This window comes from Polypterus senegalus, chromosome 7, assembly GCF_016835505.1.
Source record: "Polypterus senegalus isolate Bchr_013 chromosome 7, ASM1683550v1, whole genome shotgun sequence".
Taxonomy (NCBI): Eukaryota; Metazoa; Chordata; class Cladistia; order Polypteriformes; family Polypteridae; genus Polypterus; species Polypterus senegalus.
The window spans coordinates 18,095,923-18,117,238 of NC_053160.1; the positions used below are offsets into that span (position 1 = coordinate 18,095,923).

At 39.4% G+C, this 21,316-nt stretch overlaps 1 protein-coding gene across 1 annotated transcript in view; it reads left to right on the forward strand.

Moving 5' to 3' along the window:
* The window catches only part of LOC120532359 (sialic acid synthase-like), a 58,054-nt gene that overhangs the window by 23,400 nt on the left and 13,338 nt on the right, over window positions 1-21,316 (forward strand). Inside the window, exons 3-4 of the mRNA XM_039758276.1 lie at window positions 1,944-2,043; window positions 15,200-15,354. Of these exons, the coding sequence (XP_039614210.1) occupies window positions 1,944-2,043; window positions 15,200-15,354 (255 nt within the window). The remainder of the gene's footprint in view (window positions 1-1,943; window positions 2,044-15,199; window positions 15,355-21,316) is intronic.

A 21,316-nucleotide genomic window follows, 5' to 3' on the forward strand; every position in this document is an offset into this window, starting at 1 on the left:
TCAATCAATGCATACATTTTACTCTGGTTGGTTCGTTGGGTTACACCCAAATGACTTATATAAAATAAACGTCTGTTATATTATATTCTGGTTCTTTTTATACCTTTGAGTTGCGCCACCACCCTTGAAATTTCTGTGCATATAACAGTTGTCCATTCTCGTTTATAGGACATCCGCTGACTTCTTATTCAACTCTTAGTCATCCTTCAGTACATTTTGTATATTATATTAACCTTTCTTCTGGTACATTCCTTATTTACCTGACCACCTCAGTATTTTTCCTAAACCAATTCTTATATTTCAGTGTATATTTTGTGGTTCAATTGACCTTTATCTGGTGTCCTGGTGTGCCTGAACAGGTTTCCGACATTTATTAAGCCTTTATGCTATTTCTTTAAGATGAACGCTATGTTAACCTAAATGGTGTTCTTGAAGTGCTCAAGCTTTTTTTCTGATGCAGTGTGGAGAAAATGACCTGAATTTTGGCAATCAGGCAAGTGGCTTCTGCATCATAACAACGCTCCCACCCTTGCAGCATTGAGTGTGCAGCAGTTTCTCACTAAAAACAGGATGACAACAGTTTCCCACCCCACACTCCCTGAACCTTGCACCCAGCGTTTTTCTCTTATTTCTGAGAATGAAGAGAGACCTTAAAAGAAAGTGTTTTCTAGATGTAGAGGTGGTCAAGAAATCAAGAAACAAACAACGGAGGCACAAGAGTTTCAGATCAGTTTTGAACAATGGAAAAAGCAGTGGTATAAGTGAATTGTGTCTCAGGGAAAGTATTTTGAGGGTGATTAAATTTTGGAAATATTCTGAGAAAAATATGTTTTTTTTTTTTCTTCAAATCTCATTGTTTTTGGGACCCCCCCCATATGTCTGTGTTCTACTGCCCTCTGATTGATTAAACTGAAAAGTGTTTTTTCTCATTTGAGGTTATACTGATCAAATTTTAACACTTTGTGGAAGCTTGAAAATTGTTACATATACCCAATTATGTAAAGTCACGGAATTTAAAGAGGGTGAACTCCAAGAGCAGCATTTGGGGGTGGCAAGTGGGGCAACTGCCCCAGGCCCTGCATCTAAGGGGGCCCCACTTTTGAGGTCTGTGTGTCCCGATCAAGTGGATTTGTCAAGCTATATTCTCCAGTTATGTTTTGATTTAGTCCACGCTTTATCTTGGAAAAATTTTGCTGAATACCGTAATCCAGTGTATGTTTACATTATTTTTATAAAATTTTCACGAAAGTTTATACAGTCCACACATACCGGTAACAGTGTTTGACGTAACCGGCCTTGCGTGGGGTTGGTCAGCCCTGGGCCCCACACACCCCTAAAACCACCTCTGGCGTACTCATTGTATTTTTTTACTTTCCTGTATAAACTTATGACTAAATAAGAATATTAGTAAAAATTAGTTTTTAACCAGAAAAGGCATTCAGCCCAATGTGCTCATCCATCATATTCACCCAGTTGTCTAAAAAAAACCCTAAAATCCTCCACTCCACCACACTACTTGGTAATTTATTCCATATTTCTACTGTATGGTTCTTTGCTTGACGAAAAACTTTCTATCTTTGGAGCAAAATCTTCCCTTACTAAGTTTGCCATTACTGTACTGCCATGTTCTTGTTGCAGAGTTTACTCAAAGATAACAGCCACCAGCTCCTTCAGTCTCTCCTCAAAGCTCATACCTCTTAGTCCTGCAGTCAGTCTAATTAGAACATTAATATTCTTTTTAATTTAGCACTGTTAATTATAGTCAGTAAATTCAACTTGCTTGCTTGCCTGTGTTCTTATGTACATGGCGTCCTCATTCTTTAATGTCTAATCACTATTGCATTGTGCTAAAACAAAATGAAGCCCATCTTGTAGACTAAGCTCAGGTTATTGAAATTGACCTTCTGTATTTGATCTCACCAAAGCCATTTTTTTCTTTACAGATGGCAGTTGAGTTTCTTCATGAACTTAATGTTCCCTTTTTTAAAGTTGGATCTGGGGACACCAACAACTTGCCTTACATAGAAAAAACAGCAAAGAAAGGTAAGATAAACCAATGAGCTTATTAAAAAGTAAGAGCCATAGTATTTAGACTCTAAATTATGTTGTTGTGATTACTCACACATAATAGACAACTGTTGTGAGTCCTTCAGAAATAGCCAGAGGAGCAGGCCTTACTCCTATTAGCCAGCCCAGAGAAAGTGCATTGAAAGGTAGCCTAGCTTCCACTTGAGTGGCTGGACTTGGCCTACCCCTGGGCTAAAATGTGCTTAACTCTCAAAAGTTCAAAAATATACTCTGAAATATCCCAAACTAAAAAAATGCCCCATTAAGGAGGGGACTACAGTCGACCCCTGGCTTGTACAGAGCAAGGCAATGAAAAATCTTTATGAAAGGAGGATTTATTTGAAGAGAAGCTATAACGACTCACTCAAAAAAGAACACTAATGAGTCGACACAATGTCCATTTCCCAGTAGGAATCTAAGCTACTGTATGTTTGGACAATATCGCAACATATCCAGCCTCACATCCATGACAACAAGTAAAGCAACTTTTAGTAGAATGAAAGTAGAAATTTGAGAATATATTAAATTGAATAAATGATACTAAACAGAACATACATATATTAAAAAAAAAAAAACTAGCACTTGAATAAACAGACCATAAGGGACAATAAGCAATGCACAAAACAAACAGTATTACCCACCAAAACCCCACCACCCATACACATATAAAGCAAATAAATCACAAATACAAAGTCCACAACTGATGTGCAAAAAAGACAGTCCAGTTTTAAAACGGATAAGGAAAGAAGCAATGTTGATTCACATCTAAAGCCGGCCTAAATCTGACTTTAATTTAAACGGTGGTAACTATTTGAAAATGAAAAGCAGACAACACAATCCTCAAGAAAAGCAACTAAAATGATCTCAATATGCATGTTAAGAAGCACTGCCAAGAATAATAGTTCAGGTGCCCGCCATACTGACTGCTTGAGATGAAATGCTGATCAACAGTGAGATGAACAGGGTAAATTCCTGGCCTGCGGATGACTGATGTCTGTTTTCAGTGTTAGAAAGTGGTTCAAACTATCGCCATGGTACTGGTGTGCAAATTGAATGTATAAACTATGCTTTGCGTGGCAGAGATTTAAATCCAAATGACTGTAACAGATGTATGAGTCAAACCAGAAATTTTATCGCCAAAGAGTTCTAAAGTCCTAACATCCCATCTCATCTCCTGTCAATGGGCAATGACCTTTACATGTACATTCAAAATCATATGCGTGAAAAAGGACTGCTATTTATTCACTGGATTTAAATAATCACCTTAACGGTGATGGAAGAGTGGCCCGTCCTTTTGGGGGGGATCCTCCCAGAAAATTCAATATCAGAAAACATAATTAGACATGTGGAAAATAAATGAACAGAAAATACAACAACAACAACAACAACATTTATTTATATAGCACATTTTCATACAAACAGTAGCTCAAAGTGCTTTACATATTAAAGAATAGAAAAATGAAAGACACAATTATAAAACAAAATGAATCAACATTAATTAACATCGAATAAGAGTAAGGTTCAATGGCCAGGGGGGACAGAAAAAACAAAAAAACTCCATACGGCTGGAGAAAAAATAAAATCTGTAGGGATTCCAGACCATGAGACCACCCAGTCCCCTCTGGGCATTCTACCTAACATAAATGAAACAGTCCTCTTTGGATTCAGGGTTCTCACGGAAGAACTTGATGATGATGATGGTCTCGTAGACTTCTGCCTTTTAAACCGTCCATCATTGTTGGAGCATCATGAAGCTTTGAGTAGGTGGTGGTGGCGCAGGCCACCACCACAAAGAAACCGGAAAAAGAAACAGAAGAGAGAGTAGGGGTCAGTACGGATTTTAGAGCCACCATGAATAGTTATTATGAGGAAATTGAACTTATAGAGTATCAGGATTAAGTTAAATTAAATTGAATTGAAGTTATAAAAAGGCCATGTTAAAGTAATGTGTTTTCAGCAGTGTTTTAAAGTGCTCCACTGTATCAGCCTGGCAAATTCCTATTGGCAGGCTATTCCAGATTTTAGGTGCATAGCAGCAGAAGGTCACCCGCCTCACCACTTCTTTTAAGTTTAGCTTTTGGAATTATAAGGAGACACTCATTTGAGGATCTGAGGTTACGATTTGGAATATAAGGTGTCAGACATTCCGATATATAAGATGGGCGAGATTATTTAAGGCTTTATAAACCATAAGCAGAATTTTAAAGTCAATTCTGAATGACACAGGTAACCAGTGTAGTGACATTAAAACTGGAGAAATGTGTTCGGATTTTCTTTTCCTAGTTAGGATTTTAGCAGCTGCATTCTGCACTCGTTGCAGTCGATTTATGTCTTTTTTGGGTAGTCCTGAGAGGAGTGCGTTACAGTAATCTAGTCGACTGAAAACAAACGCTTGAACTAATTTCTCAGCATCTTTCAGTGATATAAGCGGTCTAACTTTACTTATGTTTCTTAAGTGAAAAAATGCTGTCCTAGTGATCTGATTAATATGTGATTTAAAATTCAGATTACAGTCAACAATCACCCCTAAGCTTTTTACCTCCGTCTTGACTTTTAATCCTAATGTATCCAGTTTACTTCTAATAGCCTCATTGTATCCATTATTGCTGATCACTAAGATAAAATAATGTCAATGTCAATTTATTTATATAGCACATTTAAAACAATGTAGTAATGCTGTGGCCAAAGTGCTTTACAATAATAGAATAAAAGAAAAACAAAAACCATTAACATAAAACATAAATAGTAATAAAATATATTAACATAAAATAAGATACATAATAAACAGAAATAATGTTATATAATCACAAAGAGGAAACCATCAATATTACTGAAGGTCACGGAATGCAAGTGAATAGAAGTGAGTTTTTAATCTTGTTTTGAACAGTGAAGAGTTCCACAGGGAGGGGCAGCAGCTGCAAAGGCCCTGTCCCCCTTGGTTTTACATTTGGTACGAGGGACAACCAGAGACAACTGACCAGAAGATCTAACAACTATAAAAATACTGTATAATTAGACAGAAATTATAACAAACTAACAATAATAACATACATGATAGGATCAAATTTGAGCAAAGAAGACCAAAAAGAAGAAATTTAAACACAAGTTGGGGAGGAACCCTGTCTTAAACAGACTGTAACATGTGTGGGGTTTCTGTTTTAAATATTGATGACAGAAGATTTATGGAACAAGTTAATTTCTTCTACACTTGCAGGTTTAATAAGTAAGACTAGGGTGAATCAGGATACAGGAGCAGACAGTTCCCCAGCTGTGGAAAACATCCTATGTGGTCCTAGTGCCAAAGAAACAGCATTGCAGTGGTCTTCAGACTTCAGACCAGTTGCTCTTCCTTCACACATTGTGAAGACCTGTGAGAGGCTGGTCCTAAAACACCTGCAACCCCTGGTCTCAGAAAATCTGGATCCTCTGCGGTTTGTCTGTCAGGAACACATAGGTGTGAAGAATGCTCTCATCTACATGCTCCACAGAGCCTGCTCCCACTTGGACAAAGCCGGTTCCACAGTCTGAATAATGTTCTTTGACTTTTTCAGTGCTTCTAATAACTATCTGTCAATAATGCTCACACAATCTCCTGCATTATGGACAACCTGACCTCAGACAGCGGTTTGTGAGACTCAGGGAGTGTGTATCTGAAATTGTGGTGTGTAATACTTCAGCACCTCAGGGAACAGTCCTTGTTCCCTTCCTGTTAATTCTCCAAACAAGAAATTTCCACCACCACACTACAGAAATTTTCAGATGACTTGTCCATCCTAGGCTTTATTAATGATGGAGACAAGTCAGAATACAGAAAAGTCATGGAGGACTCTGTCTTGTGGTGCAGGGACAACAGCCTGCAACTCAACATCAGCAACACAAAAGAGCTGGTGGTGGACATCCGATGTGCCAAGGAGCCTCTGAGACCAGTCACTACTCGGATGGAGGACATGGAAGTGGTGCAGAGCTACAAGTACCTGGAGGTTCACGTGAACAACAAACTGGACTGGTCCGACAACACAGTAACCCTGTAGAAGAGGGGCCTGAGCAAACTGGACTTGGTCAGGTCTTTTGATGTGCACAGCAAGATGCTGGAAATGTTCTACCAGTCCACAGTAGCCAGTGTGGTTTTCTACGCTGCAGTCTCCTGGGGAAGTAACCTGAGCACAAAAGAATCATAATGCTTGAACAAACTTATTAGGAAAGCCTGTTCCATCACAGGGCAAACCCTGGACATACTGGCAGCTGTTGTGGAGAAAAAAAGGATAATGGCAAAATTGGATGCCATCATGAAAAATCTTCCCTATCTTCTACAGGAGACGCTGTCCTCGAGCACTTTTAGCCATTGGCTTATTCCACCACGGTGTGCTAAAAAGTGCCTCTGGGGGTCTTTCTGCCCACTGCTATTGGGCAGTTCAATGCTTCCACCCGATGTACTTGTTTTATTTATTTATTTATTATTGATTGATTGGCTGCATTATTTGTCCAGTGAGCCTGTATCCTTGTTTTTTATGTTCCTGGGATTAATGAAGTTTATCTAATCTAAACTAACATAATATCATCACACTGAAAGCTTGAAGTTTAATAAAATGCACAGTTACTGATAAAATGTTTTATTCATAGCTGCCTGTAATGTGTAGATAACTGACAACGGTAACTTGACTATTGTGAATGCATGCAGTATGTTTAAGCGGTCAGTAGTAGTGAAGTAAGTTTGAGACATCATTGATGTGGTTCAGCATTTGGACAGGGTTCGGAGAACACTGTGATTATTTTTACTGAAATCATTCATTTCATTCATCTAGTATTTTAAGGTATTTCTGCCATTATATGGCCACAAAGTGCCAGAGGATAAAAGTCTTTTGCTAGCCACACATACCCAAATTTGCTCATACCAGGCCAATTTCCAGCCTCCAGTTTACCCAGGGTGCATCCTGAGGACACATGGAGGAATACAGAAAGCATTTGATAAAGTAGCACATGAGAGGTTGGGCATCAAACTAAAAGAAGTGGGAGTTCAGAGTGATTTTTGTAGATGGGTGCAGAATTGGCTCAGACACAGGAAGCAGAGGGTGATGGTGTGAGGAACCTCATCAGAATTGGCCGATGTTAAGAGTGGTGTTCCACAGGGGTCAGTGATCGGGCCGCTGCTATTTTTAATATATATATAAATGATTTGGATAGGAATATACTGTAAGTTACAAGCTGGTTCAATCTGCAGATAATACCAAGATAGGTGGATTGACAGATAATTTGGAATCCGTTATATCGTTACAGAAGAATTTGGACAGCATACAGGCCTTGGCAGGTGTTTGGCAGATGAAATATAATGTCAGTAAATGTAAAGTAGTACCTATAGGTTAAGTTTGAATACACAATGGGAAGTCTAAAAATCAAATGATCACCTTATGAGAAGGATTTAGAAGTCATAGTGGACTCTACACTATCAACTTCCAGACAGTGTTCAGAAGCCATTAAGGCAAAAAGAATATCAGGCTATATAGTGCCCGGATGTGTGGAGTACAAGTCCAGGGAGGTTCTGCACAAGCTTTATAACACACTGGTGAGGCCTCATCTGGAGTACTGGGTGCAGGTTTGGTCTCCAGGCTATGAAAAGGACATAGCAGTGCTAGAAAAAGTCCAGAGAAGAGCAACTAGGCTGATTCCAGGGCTACAGGGGATGAATTATGAAGAAAAATTAAAAGAGCTGAGCCTTTTCAGTTTAAGTAAAAGATGATTAAGAAGTGACATCATTGGAGTGTTTAAAATTATGAAGGGAATTAGTACAGTGGATCGAGAACATTATTTTAAAATGAGTTCATCAATAACACAGGGACACAGTTGGAAACTTGTTAAGGGTAAATTTCGCACAAACATTAGGACGTTTTTCTTTACGAAGAGAACTATAGACACTTGGAATAAACTACCAAGTAGCGTGGTAGACAATAAGACTTGAGGATTTTAAAAACTAGACTTGATGCATCTTTAGAAGAATTAAGTGAATTGGAAGAATCCATTTAGAAGAATTAAACTTAGTTGGGCTGAATAGCCTGTTCTCATCTAGATTGTTGACTGCAAAAGGTTTACTTAAGGTTTTTGCAAATTTATTAAAAATAAAACAATTGAGAAATCACATGTACATAAGTATTCACAGCCTTTGCCATGAAGCTCAAAATTGAGCTCAGGTGTATCCTGTTTCCCCTGATCATCCTTGAGGTGTTTCTGCAACTTAATTGGAGTCCACCTGTGGTAAATTCAGTTGATTGGACATGATTTGGAAAGACACATACCTGTCTATATAAGGTCCCACAGTTGACAGTTCATGTCAGAGCACAAACCAAGCATGAAGTCAAAGGAATTGTCTCGAGGCACAAATCTGGGGAAAGTTACAGAAGAATTTCTGCTGCTTTGAAGGTCCCAATGAGCACAGTGGCCTCTGTCATCCGTAAGTGGAAGAAGTTCGAAACCACCAGGACTCTTCCTAGAGCTGGCCGGCCATCTCAACTGAGCAATCGGGGGAGAAGGGCCTTAGTCAGGGAGGTGACCAAGAACCCGATGGTCACTCTGTCAGAGCTCCAGAGGTCCTCTGTGGAGAGAGGAGAACCTTCCAGATGGACAACCATCTCTGCAGCAATCCACCAATCAGGCATGTATGGTAGAGTGGCCAGACGGAAGCCACTCCTTAGTAAAAGGCACATGGCAGCCCGCCTGGAGTTTGCCAAAAGGCACCTGAAGGACTCTCAGACCATGAGAAACAAAATCTTCTGGTCTGATGAGACAAACATTGAACTCTTTGGTGTGAATGCCAGGCGTTACGTTTGGAGGAAACCAGGCACCGCTCGTCACCAGGCCAATACCATCCTTACAGTGAAGCATGGTGGTGGCAGCATCATGTTGTGGGGATGTTTTTCAGCAGCAGGAACTGGGAGACTAGTCAGGATAAAGGGAAAGATGACTGCAGCAATGTACAGAGACATCCTGGATGAAAACCTGCTCCAGAGCGCTCTTGACTTCAAACTGGGGTGATGGTTCATCTTTTAGCAGGACAACGACCCTAAGCACACAACCAAGATATCAAAGGAGTGGCTTCAGGACAACTCTGTGAATGTCCTTGAGTGGCCCAGCCAGAGCCCAGACTTGAATCTGATTGAACATCTCTGGAGAGATCTTAAAATGGCTGTGCACCGACGCTTCCCATCCAACCTGATGGAGCCTGAGAGGTGCTGCAAAGAGGAATGGGCGAAACTGGCCAAGGATAGGTGTGTCAAGCTTGTGACATCATATTCAAAAAGACTTGAGGCTGTAATTGCTGCCAAAGGTGCATCGACAGTATCGAAAGTATTGCGCAAAGGCTGTGAATACTTATGTACATGTGATTTCTCAGTTTTTTTATTTTTAATAAATTTGCAAAACCTCAAGTAAACTTTTTTCACGTTGTCATTATGGGGTGTTGTGTGTAGAATTCTGAGGAAAAAATTAATTTAATCCATTTTGGAATAAGGCTGTAACATAACAAAATGTGGAAAAAGTGATGCGCTGTGAATACTTTCTGGATGCACTGTATGTTGTCTGTTATGTTTTTTTTTCTTCTTTTTTCTCTGAACTCACTGTCGTAATCTTCCTTATTTATTTATTTAGTTTGTACAATGCTGTATACTGTATACCCTGCCGTGCTTTCTTATATTCTGTAAGTGCCTTGAGCATGGGAAAGGCGCTATATAAATAAAATGTATTATTATTATTATTATTATTATTATTATTATCAAAGGTAAAGAAAACAAAGGCCCACTTCTCACTAACCTATTTGACTTTCCGGAACAACAGGCTACAATAACCTTACCTCCTGTGTACAGTGCCATCTATCAAAGTCATGCTTTCAAGAAAGAAATGGAAAATATTCATCAAAGGAAGCTTCCTGTGAAGTGTGGCATGAGAAAAAGCAGTTCTACTATAAACTTTGCTGTCGCTGTTGAAAGGGGATTACAGACACCTAAGTTGAAAAGACAGAGATGGCCGTAAGCCTTGTCTGTTTTGCAAGGAATTTCACGTTCTTGTTGAATGCATTATGTTCAAGGGACTAAAGTATGAAAATAGAATTTCCTTTTTGAAATCTAAATTCTTATGCTTTAAATTGCCTTAAGCAAGGTCATCTTACTTAAAGACTGTGTAGAAAAAATAGAATGTCAAATATGTTCTCAGTCACACCCAGTCATTTTGCACATGAACAAAGACAATAAAGCCATGCCCAGTAAAAAGGAGCACACAGAGTCGCAAAAGAAGAATATTTCTTCTTCGTATGTTTCTATCGAGCCATTAGAGACGTTCACTGCTACTGGGGCCAGTAAAGAGTTTGTCCTAGCTGTGGTCCCAGTTAAAGTTAAGTCTAAAATGGGTGAAAGATGTGTAGAAATATATGCTCTGATAGACTCTGGCAGTACAGCTACATTCTGCACAGAAAGCTTACAAGAGCAAAAAAATCTCCCTGGAAGAGAAGCTGAAGTCCACATCAGCACATTTTATTGGATTGGGGTGGGGTGGATGAAAACATATTTATCGAATTGCTGGTGGTTTACACACTGAACTTTATACCAGTGAAATGGGAGAACATCCTAATGCAAGAGGATATCACCAGGTGGTCGGATCTCAAGGATGTGTATCTACCCAAGATAAAGTCAGAAGTTGGCTTCTTCTCCCATTAGGGGTTGCCACAACGGATCATCTTATTCCATATCTTTCTGTCCTCTTCATCTTGCTCTGTCACACCCATCACCTGCATGTCCTCTCTCACCACATCCATAAACCTTCTCTTAGGCATTCCTCTTTTCCTCTTCCCTGGCAGCTCTGTTGTTAGCATCCTTCTCCTAATATACCCAGCATCTCTCCTCTGCACATGTCCAAACCAAAGCAATCTTGTCTCTCTGACTTTGTCTCCCAACCGTCGAACTTGAGCTGACCCTCTAATGTACTCATTTCTAATCCTATCCATCCTCGTCACACCTAAAGCAAATCTTAGCATTCTTAATCTTAGAAGTCGGCTTGTTAATATGTACAAGTGTCCCTAGAGCCATGCCAAGTCATACGCAGTAGAGGTGAAGTTCCTTATGCTGTGAAGATGGCTCCTGGATGCATTGTTAACGGCTTAATAAAGGGGACAGACATGAAGGACTACAAGTTACACAATCAATCGTGTGTCAATAATGGAAATAGAACAAATGTTATACCAGCAATACACTATAGACTTTCCAGAGCACAGCTGTGAAGAGAAAGAGGAAAAGTCACAGGAGGACATTAAGTTCATACACATAGCCTCAGAGTCTGCAAAGTTAGTGGATGGACATTAATCTGGCCTTTAAAGATGAGACACTTAAAATGCCAAACAATCGTTGCATTGCAGAACAGTGTGCTATTGGCCTCAAGAGAAAACTTAAAAGGTACCCAGTGTTCCATGAGGATTACAAAATTTTTATGCAGGACATTTTAGACAAAAGATATGCTATTAGGTTACCTACAGAACAGTTGTCATTCAAATGAGAGAGAGTGAGATACATCCCTCAACCCGGAGTATATCATCCAAAGAAAATTAAAATTAGAGTGGTTTTTGACTCAGCCACTTACCGAGGCTTCTCACTGAGTGAGCAGTTGCTGAAAGGATCTTAACTAATACTATCATTGGAGTTCTTACAAGATTCAGAGAGCAGCCCGTTGCATTAATGGCAGATATTAATTAAACCAATGTTTTATTAAGTGAAAGTTCCAGATGAAGATACTGATCTTCTTCATTTCCTGTGGTGGCCTAAAGATAATCTAAGTGATGGACTAGAGGAATACAAAATGACAGTACATCTTTTTGGTGCTACTTTCTCATCTAGTTGTGCCTTTTATGCTCTATGAAGAACAGCTGAGGATGTCCGAGGCACAGCTTCTGAAGAAGCAATTAACACTGCGGTGGTGGTGGGGATGGGACAGCAGTCTGCTTGCTGCTTGTGCTAATTGACACATTTACAACATAAGAGACACTAATGAAGAGGTGCAATGGAATTTAAGGTGGCCTGGGATTATGAGTTTTTTCGTAGGCTTCAGGGATTCTAGTGTTAAAGTCAGTTGCTACAAAAGAACAAGCCATAAAATTGGCCAAAGATCTTCAAGCCGTGTGTTTCAAGGGAGAGTTTCACTTTACCAAATGGGTGAGTAATAGCCAAGCAGTCTTATTGTCCATACCCGAAGAAAACAGGGCTATTGATCAAAAGGACTTAGACTTAAGCTATGATTTGTTATCAGTTGAGAGAGCCTTAGGCGTTCAATGGTGCTCACAAACTGACAGTTTAAAGGTCTAGGTAAAGCTGCAAGATAAGCCTGGTACAAGACTCACTTTGATTCTTAGCACCAGTTATATTGCCTGCTAAACTTATTTTAAGAGAACTGCGTAAAGAGAAATATAGATGGAACGAAGAAGTGGAAGTTAAGTACGTCCTACAATGAAAAAAATGGATGGACGATTTGCAGCTACCTGTGGATTACAATGTAGACAGGTGCATTAAACCAAGAAGATTTGGTCACATAACGTCAGCACAAATGCATCATTTTGGAGACCCTTCTGAACATGGATATGGCACTGTTTCATACCTTCTCCTAACTAATAAAGAACATAATAGACATTGTTCGTTTCTAATGGGGACATCTAGAGTGGCACTACTGAAACAGGTCACTATGCCAAGGTTAGAATTAACAGCAGCTGTGGTAGCAGTCAAAAAAGATACAATGCTTAAACACTAACTGCAAATTCTTCTGCAAGAGTCAACCTTTTGGACTGACAGCACCACTGTATTAAGGTACATTACAAATGAAAGTGCTCGCTACAAAATCTTTGTCACCAACAGAGTTACAGCGATAAGGGAACACTCACAGCCCTTGCAATGGAAGTATGTCACATCTGCACTAAATCTAGGAGACCAGGCATCAAGAAGATCCACCATAGAAAGCTTTACCAAAAGAAAGACATGGATTCAAGGCCCAAACTTCCTGTTAAAGCCAGAGCATGAGTGGCTGAAAAGACTTGATCAAATGAATGACTAACTCACCAAAGATGGTTCACATGTTGCTCTTTTTTCTTTGTAGCAAATCGTTAAAGAAAACCAGCACTGGACAGACCTGTGAATAACAAGAAAAGGCTAAGTTTAGAGAAGAGACATTTTTTCCCATTTTTTTAAATTTATTTTTTTGCTTTTTATTCTATGTGTGTAACAACCTTTTTTTCTTTATTCATATGTAGACTGTTTGCTTTGAATTTTCACTAAAACTTTTAGAACAAACTTTTGGACTAAGAGATTTCTTTCAGCATGCGTTTGACCCGTGCTTGATCCTGCCTTACCTGCCAGCAGCTACAACCAGTGATTTGCATCCGATTTACATGTATATTGATTGACACATCCAAAAGTACTTAGAAATTACAAATTGTGGACACCTGGGGGCACACCAGCTCCCCCAACCTGATACAAACAGACAGCATCCACAAGTGCAGAACACACAAAGGCTTTTTATTTTAATGTGGGAAACTCTTTCCCTTCATTTCCCACCAGCACCAAAGCACAGCACAGCAAGCACAGTCAAGTAAATAGCACACAGGACTTTTCTTCTCTTCTTTTCTTTCTGTCCTTCTCTTCTTTTCTTTCTGTCCTTTTGCCTCCACTCCTCCTGGAAAGCTTTGTCCTGCACCTCCCAACTCTGGCTCCTTTTATCCTACACCTAGCAGTACTTCCAGTGGCCCATTAGTGTGGTCTGGAAGCACAGTAACCCATAATGTCAAAGTAAGAGTAGATTTATGGACAAATATGACAAATCTATCCATTTAAAATTAAATCTACAACAAAAAGTGTCTGCGGTGGGTTGGCACCCTGCCCAGGATTGGTTCTTGCCTTGTGCCCTGTGTTGGCTGGGATTGGCTCCAGCAGACCCCCGTGACCCTGTATTCGGATTCAGCGGGTTAAGAAATGGATGGATGGGAAAAAAAGTGTTCAGAAAGTGGGGGGATCTGAATATAAATAGTTTCTGACTCCACTGTAGAGTCACCAAAACAGTTTGCCTCAGCTCCTCAATGCTGCAGCTAAATGCACTTTTCCTCTACCGGTCCGTAATTGTGTGATGCTGAAAGCTCTAATGTCTTCACCTATACTGACCTGTTGGGAGCTGCTTCTTTAGGGCCTTTTTAATCCAAACATTGCAGGTTAACTGTGGCCAACAGGCAGTTATTACAGTTTCAAATGTACGACCCGGGATGAATTGTGATGTTATTCCATGACAAAGCACTTGACTTTGGCTTTGTTCACACATTCCTTCTACCCAGTAGTTTATTGGTAAATTCCTGGGATAGCCGACATGTGTGAAGGGAACTTTTGATGATGCACAGCAAGCCATGAGATAGATCTAGCAGCTTTGGGAATTGACGTCTAACCTCTTAGCCACAAGGCCACACAGCCTGCATGTCACATCTGAAGTGTACTGCTAGTGGAAATGGATTGGTGATACTCATAATGAGGCATCTTTTTTGCTAGTTTACCATTGCTTTTCAGCAATACATTATAAATAATAAAAGCAACTAGGCCACATAGAGTATTAATAGCAATAATTTTCTTTATCTTTCATGATGGTGATTTGTTGGCCTTTCAGCAGAGCATATCACCTGAAAAGTCACAATAAAACTTGATTAAAACTACTCATGTTAATACACTATGTAAGCCAATAGATTTTATCCCTTTTTTTTGTAAAGATTTTTTACTTGTGTTTTAAGAACTTGGGATAAGGAGACCAGGGTTCACTCCCTGCGTGGAGTTTGCATGTTCTCCCAATGTCCATGTGAGTTTTCTTCAAGTGCTTCAGTTTCCTCCCACAGTCCAAAGATGTGCAGGTTAGGTGGCCTGGCAATGCTAAATTGGACCTGGTGTGTGGTTCACCCTGAAATGGACTGGCTTCCTGTCCAGGGATTGTTCCTGGCTTGCACCATATGCTTGCTGGAATAGGCTCTAGCTTCCCCACGTCCTTGCTCAAAATAAACCTGGTTTAAAAAATTGATGAAAGGAATAAGAACATTTTGTATTTGTTTAAGTTTATTGAGCAACTTAACATTTTCTTTACTTTGCAGGTCGTCCCATGGTGATCTCCAGTGGGATGCAGTCAATGAACACCATGCGGAGTGTTTACAAGACAGTAAAAGCGCACAATTCAAACTTCTGCTTTCTTCAGTGTACCAGTGCTTACCCCCTGATGCCAGAAGATGTTAATTTGCGTGTCATACTGGTGAGATTATATTTGTAGCTATCAACATGTTGTAAAAAGTATCGAAAAAAGAATATTAGTCAGAAATGTTCATGTTATTCCAAAGTTTACTTTCATGAGCATTTCTGAGCCACAAGCTGTTTCAACCAATTTGTGTGGTATGCTGCTAAAACTGTCTAACATTACCTGCAGTGTTCAAGGATTTTCATGGTGGTCAATTGTCTAGTATACATTGAGTGTGCATTATATTGGGTGAGGATTTGTGAAATCTTACTGTAACATACATACTGCAAAATCTTTGGTTGTTACCCAAAGGTGTTATTAAATAGACAGCATCTATCCATTCATCTTCTAACCCACTTATGCAATTCGAGGTCCTGGAGAGCCAGTGCCAATACCAACAGTGCTGGGCACAATGTGAGAATCTGGATGGGAGGCTAATTTTTTGGAGGGTACACGCACACTCTCATTCCGGTCCAATTTAACATCATCAATTAATTTAACACGGCAAGCTCCTGTAATGTAGGAGCAAATGCGGACAAAACATGGAAAGAATATGCAAACTGTCAATAAACACACCAAGCTTCAAACCCAGGACTGTGGACCTGGGAGTCGGCAGCAGTAACCTCTGCTCTGCCTTGCTATATAGGGATATCATATTTTTTATTAATAGCCATCATTTCCTCACAACAGTACTCCTTTTTTGTGTTTTCTGAGTAAGTGTTGGTTAACATAAACAGGGTGAAAGGCAAATTTAATTCCGTTTAAAAAAAACAAGTGTATGAATTGATTCTATTCATGGACACATAATAAATGTGACAGAAGAGAGGAGAACATTTGTTTAGCTAAGTTGTCCCGATGTCGCATTCCGAATATTCTTAAAAGTTGTGAAGGTTTCTGCTTCAACTCCATCTCTCGATAGTTTATTCCAGAGTCCCACAACTCTTTGTATAAAGAAATGCTTCCTAGCCTCAAGTCCCAAATATACTTCCCTTTAATTTCCACAGATATTCTCGAGTAAGTGACTCACTGGTGAGTTGAAAAAATTTTTCTGGATTTACTTTATCGATGCCTTTGAAATTTTTGAAGATCTGGATTAGGACACAGTATCTTCTGCTTACACGTTTAATTCTATGAGTACGACATGTCCTTAAATTCTCTCCTCAGCACAGCTTCAAGTGCTGTTATGTCTTTTTTGTAGTGTGGAGACCAGAACTGCACACAATAGCCCAGATACAGTCTCACTTGTACATTATAGTGCCTTACAATGTATATTTGTTTTACTATACAACCTATTCAATATGAGAAATCTTGCAAAATTGGGAGATATGCCAATTAGAACATCAAAACGAAACATTCAGACCAACAAAACTCAATAATCCTGTCCATCTACAGTGGTGTGAAAAACTATTTGCCCCCTTCCTGATTTCTTATTCTTTTGCATGTTTGTCACACAAAATGTTTCTGATCATCAAACACATTTAACCATTAGTCAAATATAACACAAGTAAACACAAAATGCAGTTTGTAAATGATGGTTTTTATTATTTATGGAGAAAAAAATCCAAACCTACATGGCCCTGTGTGAAAAAGTAATTGCCCCCTTGTTCAAAAATAACCTAACTGTGGTGTATCACACCTGAGTTCAATTTCCGTAGCCACCCCCAGGCCTAATTACTGCCACACCTGTTTCAATCAAGAAATCACTTAAATAGGAGCTGCCTGACACAGAGAAGTAGACCAAAAGCACCTCAAAAGCTAGACATCATGCCAAGATCCAAAGAAATTCAGGAACAAATGAGAACAGAAGTAATTGAGATCTATCAGTCTGGTAAAGGTTATAGAGCCATTTCTAAAGCTTTGGGACTCCAGCGAACCACAGTGAGAGGCATTATCCACAAATGGCAAAAACATGGAACAGTGGTGAACCTTCCCAGGAGTGGCCGGCCGACCAAAATTACCCCAAGAGCGCAGAGACGACTCATCCGAGAGGTCACAAAAGACCCCAGGACAATGTCTAAAGAACTGCAGGCCTCACTTGCCTCAATTAAGGTCAGTGTTCATGACTCCACCATAAGAAAGAGACTGGGCAAAAACGGCCTGCATGGCAGATTTCCAAGACGCAAACCACTGTTAAGCAAAAGAACATTAGGGCTCGTCTCAATTTTGCTAAGAAACATCTCAATGATTGCCAAGACTTTTGGGAAAATACCTTGTGGACTGATGAGACAAAAGTTGAACTTTTTGGAAGGCAAATGTCCTGTTACATCTGGCGTAAAAGGAACACAGCATTTCAGAAAAAGAACATCATACCAACAGTAAAATATGGTGGTGGTAGTGTGATGGTCTGGGGTTGTTTTGCTGCTTCAGGACCTGGAAGGCTTGCTGTGATAGATGGAACCATGAATTCTACTGTCTACCAAAAAATCCTGAAGAAGAATGTCCAGCCATCTGTTTGTCAACTCAAGCTGAAGCGATCTTGGGTGCTGCAACAGGACAATGACCCAAAACACACCAGCAAATCCACCTGTGAATGGCTGAAGAAAAACAAAATGAAGACTTTGGAGTGGCCTAGTCAAAGTCCTGACCTGAATCCAATTGAGATGCTATGGCATGACCTTAAAAAGGCGGTTCATGCTAGAAAACCCTCAAATAAAGCTGAATTACAACAATTCTGCAAAGATTAGTGGACCAAAATTCCTCCAGAGCGCTGTAAAAGACTCATTGCAAGTTATCGCAAACGCTTGATTAAAGTTATTGCTGCTAAGGGTGGCCCATCCAGTTATTAGGTTCAGGGGGCAATTACTTTTTCACACAGGGCCATGTAGGTTTGGATTTTTTTTTCTCCCTAAATAATAAAAACCATCATTTAAAAACTGCATTTTGTGTTTACTTGTGTTATATTTGACTAATGGTTAAATGTGTTTGATGATCAGAAACATTTTGTGTGACAAACATGCAAAAGAATAAGAAATCAGGAAGGGGGCAAATAGTTTTTCACACCACTGTAGTTTCTCCAAAATAAAACCAAGATTTGAGTGTCCCTTTAATCCTTCTCTCGACCGCAGTATGTGGTCATTTATTTGGTATGTCTATGGTTCTCTGTGTGAACAAAACCTTTCTATCATTTGTGCAAAATCTATCCTTAACAGATTTCAATCTGTGCCCCTTTGTTCTTGTTGGAGAATCTAATTTAAATTAATATCTGAGATCCATGATACGAATTCCTTACATCATTTTAAAAAAGGTGTTGAGACAAAGAATTTTGGCGACCCTACAGTAGATTCAGAAAGTATTCATATTCAGACCCCTCCACTTTCATGAGTCTCTCCTCAGCTCTTACCTCTCTGGACTTCTCCAGTGCTGCTGTGTCTGTTCATTACGGAGACCAAACATGAACACAGTACTGCAGCTGAGGACTCACTAGTTTGTTATCTAACGTAAGCTTAGCCTCCCTCCGCCTATATTCTGCACGTTGTGCTATATAAGTTAACATTCTGTTAGCCTTCTTAATGGCTTCTGTATACTGTCTGGTTGTTGATCGTGATGAGTCTACCATGACTCCTAGGCCCTTCTCATAAGGTGTCCTTTCAAGTTTCATATCTCCCATTGTTTACTGAAATGTAAAATTTTTACTTGCTTCATGCAGTACTTGACATATTACTGACATTAATTTCATCCAACTCAAATCTGCCCAAGCCTGTATGCTGCCCAAGTCTTTCTGTAAAAATGTAGCTGATTTTCCATTATCTTTCCTTCCACCTAGTTCAGTACTGGCATCATACTTAACCAGCTTATTGTTTATGTTCTTATACAGATTATTTCCGTATATAAAAACAGTGTTTCTTAATACGTAGGTCACTGGTGTCTAGATGGTTAAATTTAGAAACAAAAATTAAATTAGCCACTGCGTAAATGTTTTAGGGGGTTACTAATTGCAGTATTGTACAGTTGTGCTTGAAAGTTTGTAAACCCTTTAGAATTTTTTATATTTCTGCATAAATATGACCTAAAACATCATCAGATTTTTACTCAAGTCCTAAAAGTAGATAAAGAGAAACCAGTTAAACAAATGAGACAAAAATATTATGCTTGGTCATTTATTTATTGAGAAAAATTATAGAATATTACATATTTGTGAGCGGCAAAAGTATGTGAACCTTTAGGATTAGCAGTTAGTTTGAAGGTGATATTCGAGTCCGGTGTTTTAAATCAGTGGAAGTGTATCATGGCACGAACAAAGGAGATTTCTGAGGACCACAGAAAAAGAGTTGTTGATGCTCATCAGGCTGGAAACGATTACAAAACCATCTCTAAAGAGTTTGGACTCCACCAATCCACAGTCAGACAGATTGTGTACAAATGGAGGAAATTCAAGACCATTGTTACCCTCCCCAGGAGTGGTCGACCAACAAAGATCACTCCAAGAGCAAGGCACACGTGTAATAGTCGGCGAGGTCACAAAGGACCCCAGGGTAACTTCTAAGCAACTGAAGGCCTCTCTCACATTGGCTAATGTTCATGTTCATGAGTCCACCATCAGGAGAACACTGAACAACAATGGTGTGCATGGCAGGGTTGCAAGGAGAAAGCCACTGCTCTCCAAAAAAACATTGCTGCTCATCTGCAGTTTGCTAAAGATCACGTGGACAAACCAGAAGGCTATTGGAATTATTTTTTGTGGATGGATGAGACCAAAATAGAACTTTTTGGTTTAAATGAAAAGCATTATGTTTGGAGAAAGGAAAACACTGCATTCCAGCATAAGAACCTTATCCCATCTGTGAAATATGGTGGTGGTAGTATCATGGTTTGGGCGTGTTTTGCTGCATCTGGGCCAGGACAGCTTGCCTTCATTGATGGAACAATGAATTCTGAATTATATCAGAGAATTCTAAAGGAAAATGTCAGGACATCTGTCTATGAACTGAATCTCAAGAGAAGGTGGGTCATGCAGCAAGACAACGACCCTAAGCACACAAGTCGTTCTACCAAAGAATGGTTAAAGAAGAATAAAGCTAATGTTTTGGAATGACCAAGTCAAAGTCCTGACTTTAATCCAAATCGAAATGTTGTGGAAGGACCTGAAGCGAGCAGTTAATGTGAGGAAACCCACCAACATCCCAGAGTTGAAGCTGTTCTGTATGGAGGAATGGGCTAAAATTCCTCCAAGCCAGTGTGTAGGAATAATCAAAAGTTACTGGAAACGTTTAGTTGCAGTTATTGCTGCAGTGCAATACGCTGTTTGTTAAAACGGATGACTCCCGCTCTTACGTGCAAGTCTGCGTGGATATTATGAACTATCGTATCTGTTCAAGTTATATTTAAATTTTAAATAGAAGGAATTTTTATTTAGTCGACAGAAATATCTTTGGTAGAAATGTAAGTTAAATGTAGGCATCATTGCATAAATTTTTCTTCACCATACAAATGTAGAGTAAATTCGCCTTACATTCCAATCAAAGATATTTCTGTCGACTAAATAGAACTTGAAAAGATATATTTTTTCGAATGTGATCGCGCAATTCAGATCGAGTTGACGCGTACTACAGTACATCGAGCCCGCGTGCTATTGTGGTTTCGCCTGCGTGCCTCAATAAGTCACCCTCCCCTCACTCTTACTTTTTTACTATTCATCTAATGAATACACTGAGTATGGCTTTACCAAAACAATCATTGATGGCGAATAAAGTATTCATTATTCATAAAGCTTCAATTGGTGATCTGTCTTTCTGCGTTAACCACATATTTTTTCATATGTCTCAAACCAAGGGGATGCGAGGGTAAAATACATCGGGAAGCGCGCGTACATACTCAGTGCATCCCCTCTCGGGAATGGAACCTCGGACATCGGCTAGAGCTAAGCCTCTACCATTGTGCCATGCGTGTGGTTTGTCTATTTGAGAGTATGTAGATCGGGTATATATATATATATATATATATATATATATATATATATATATATATATATATACTGCTCAAA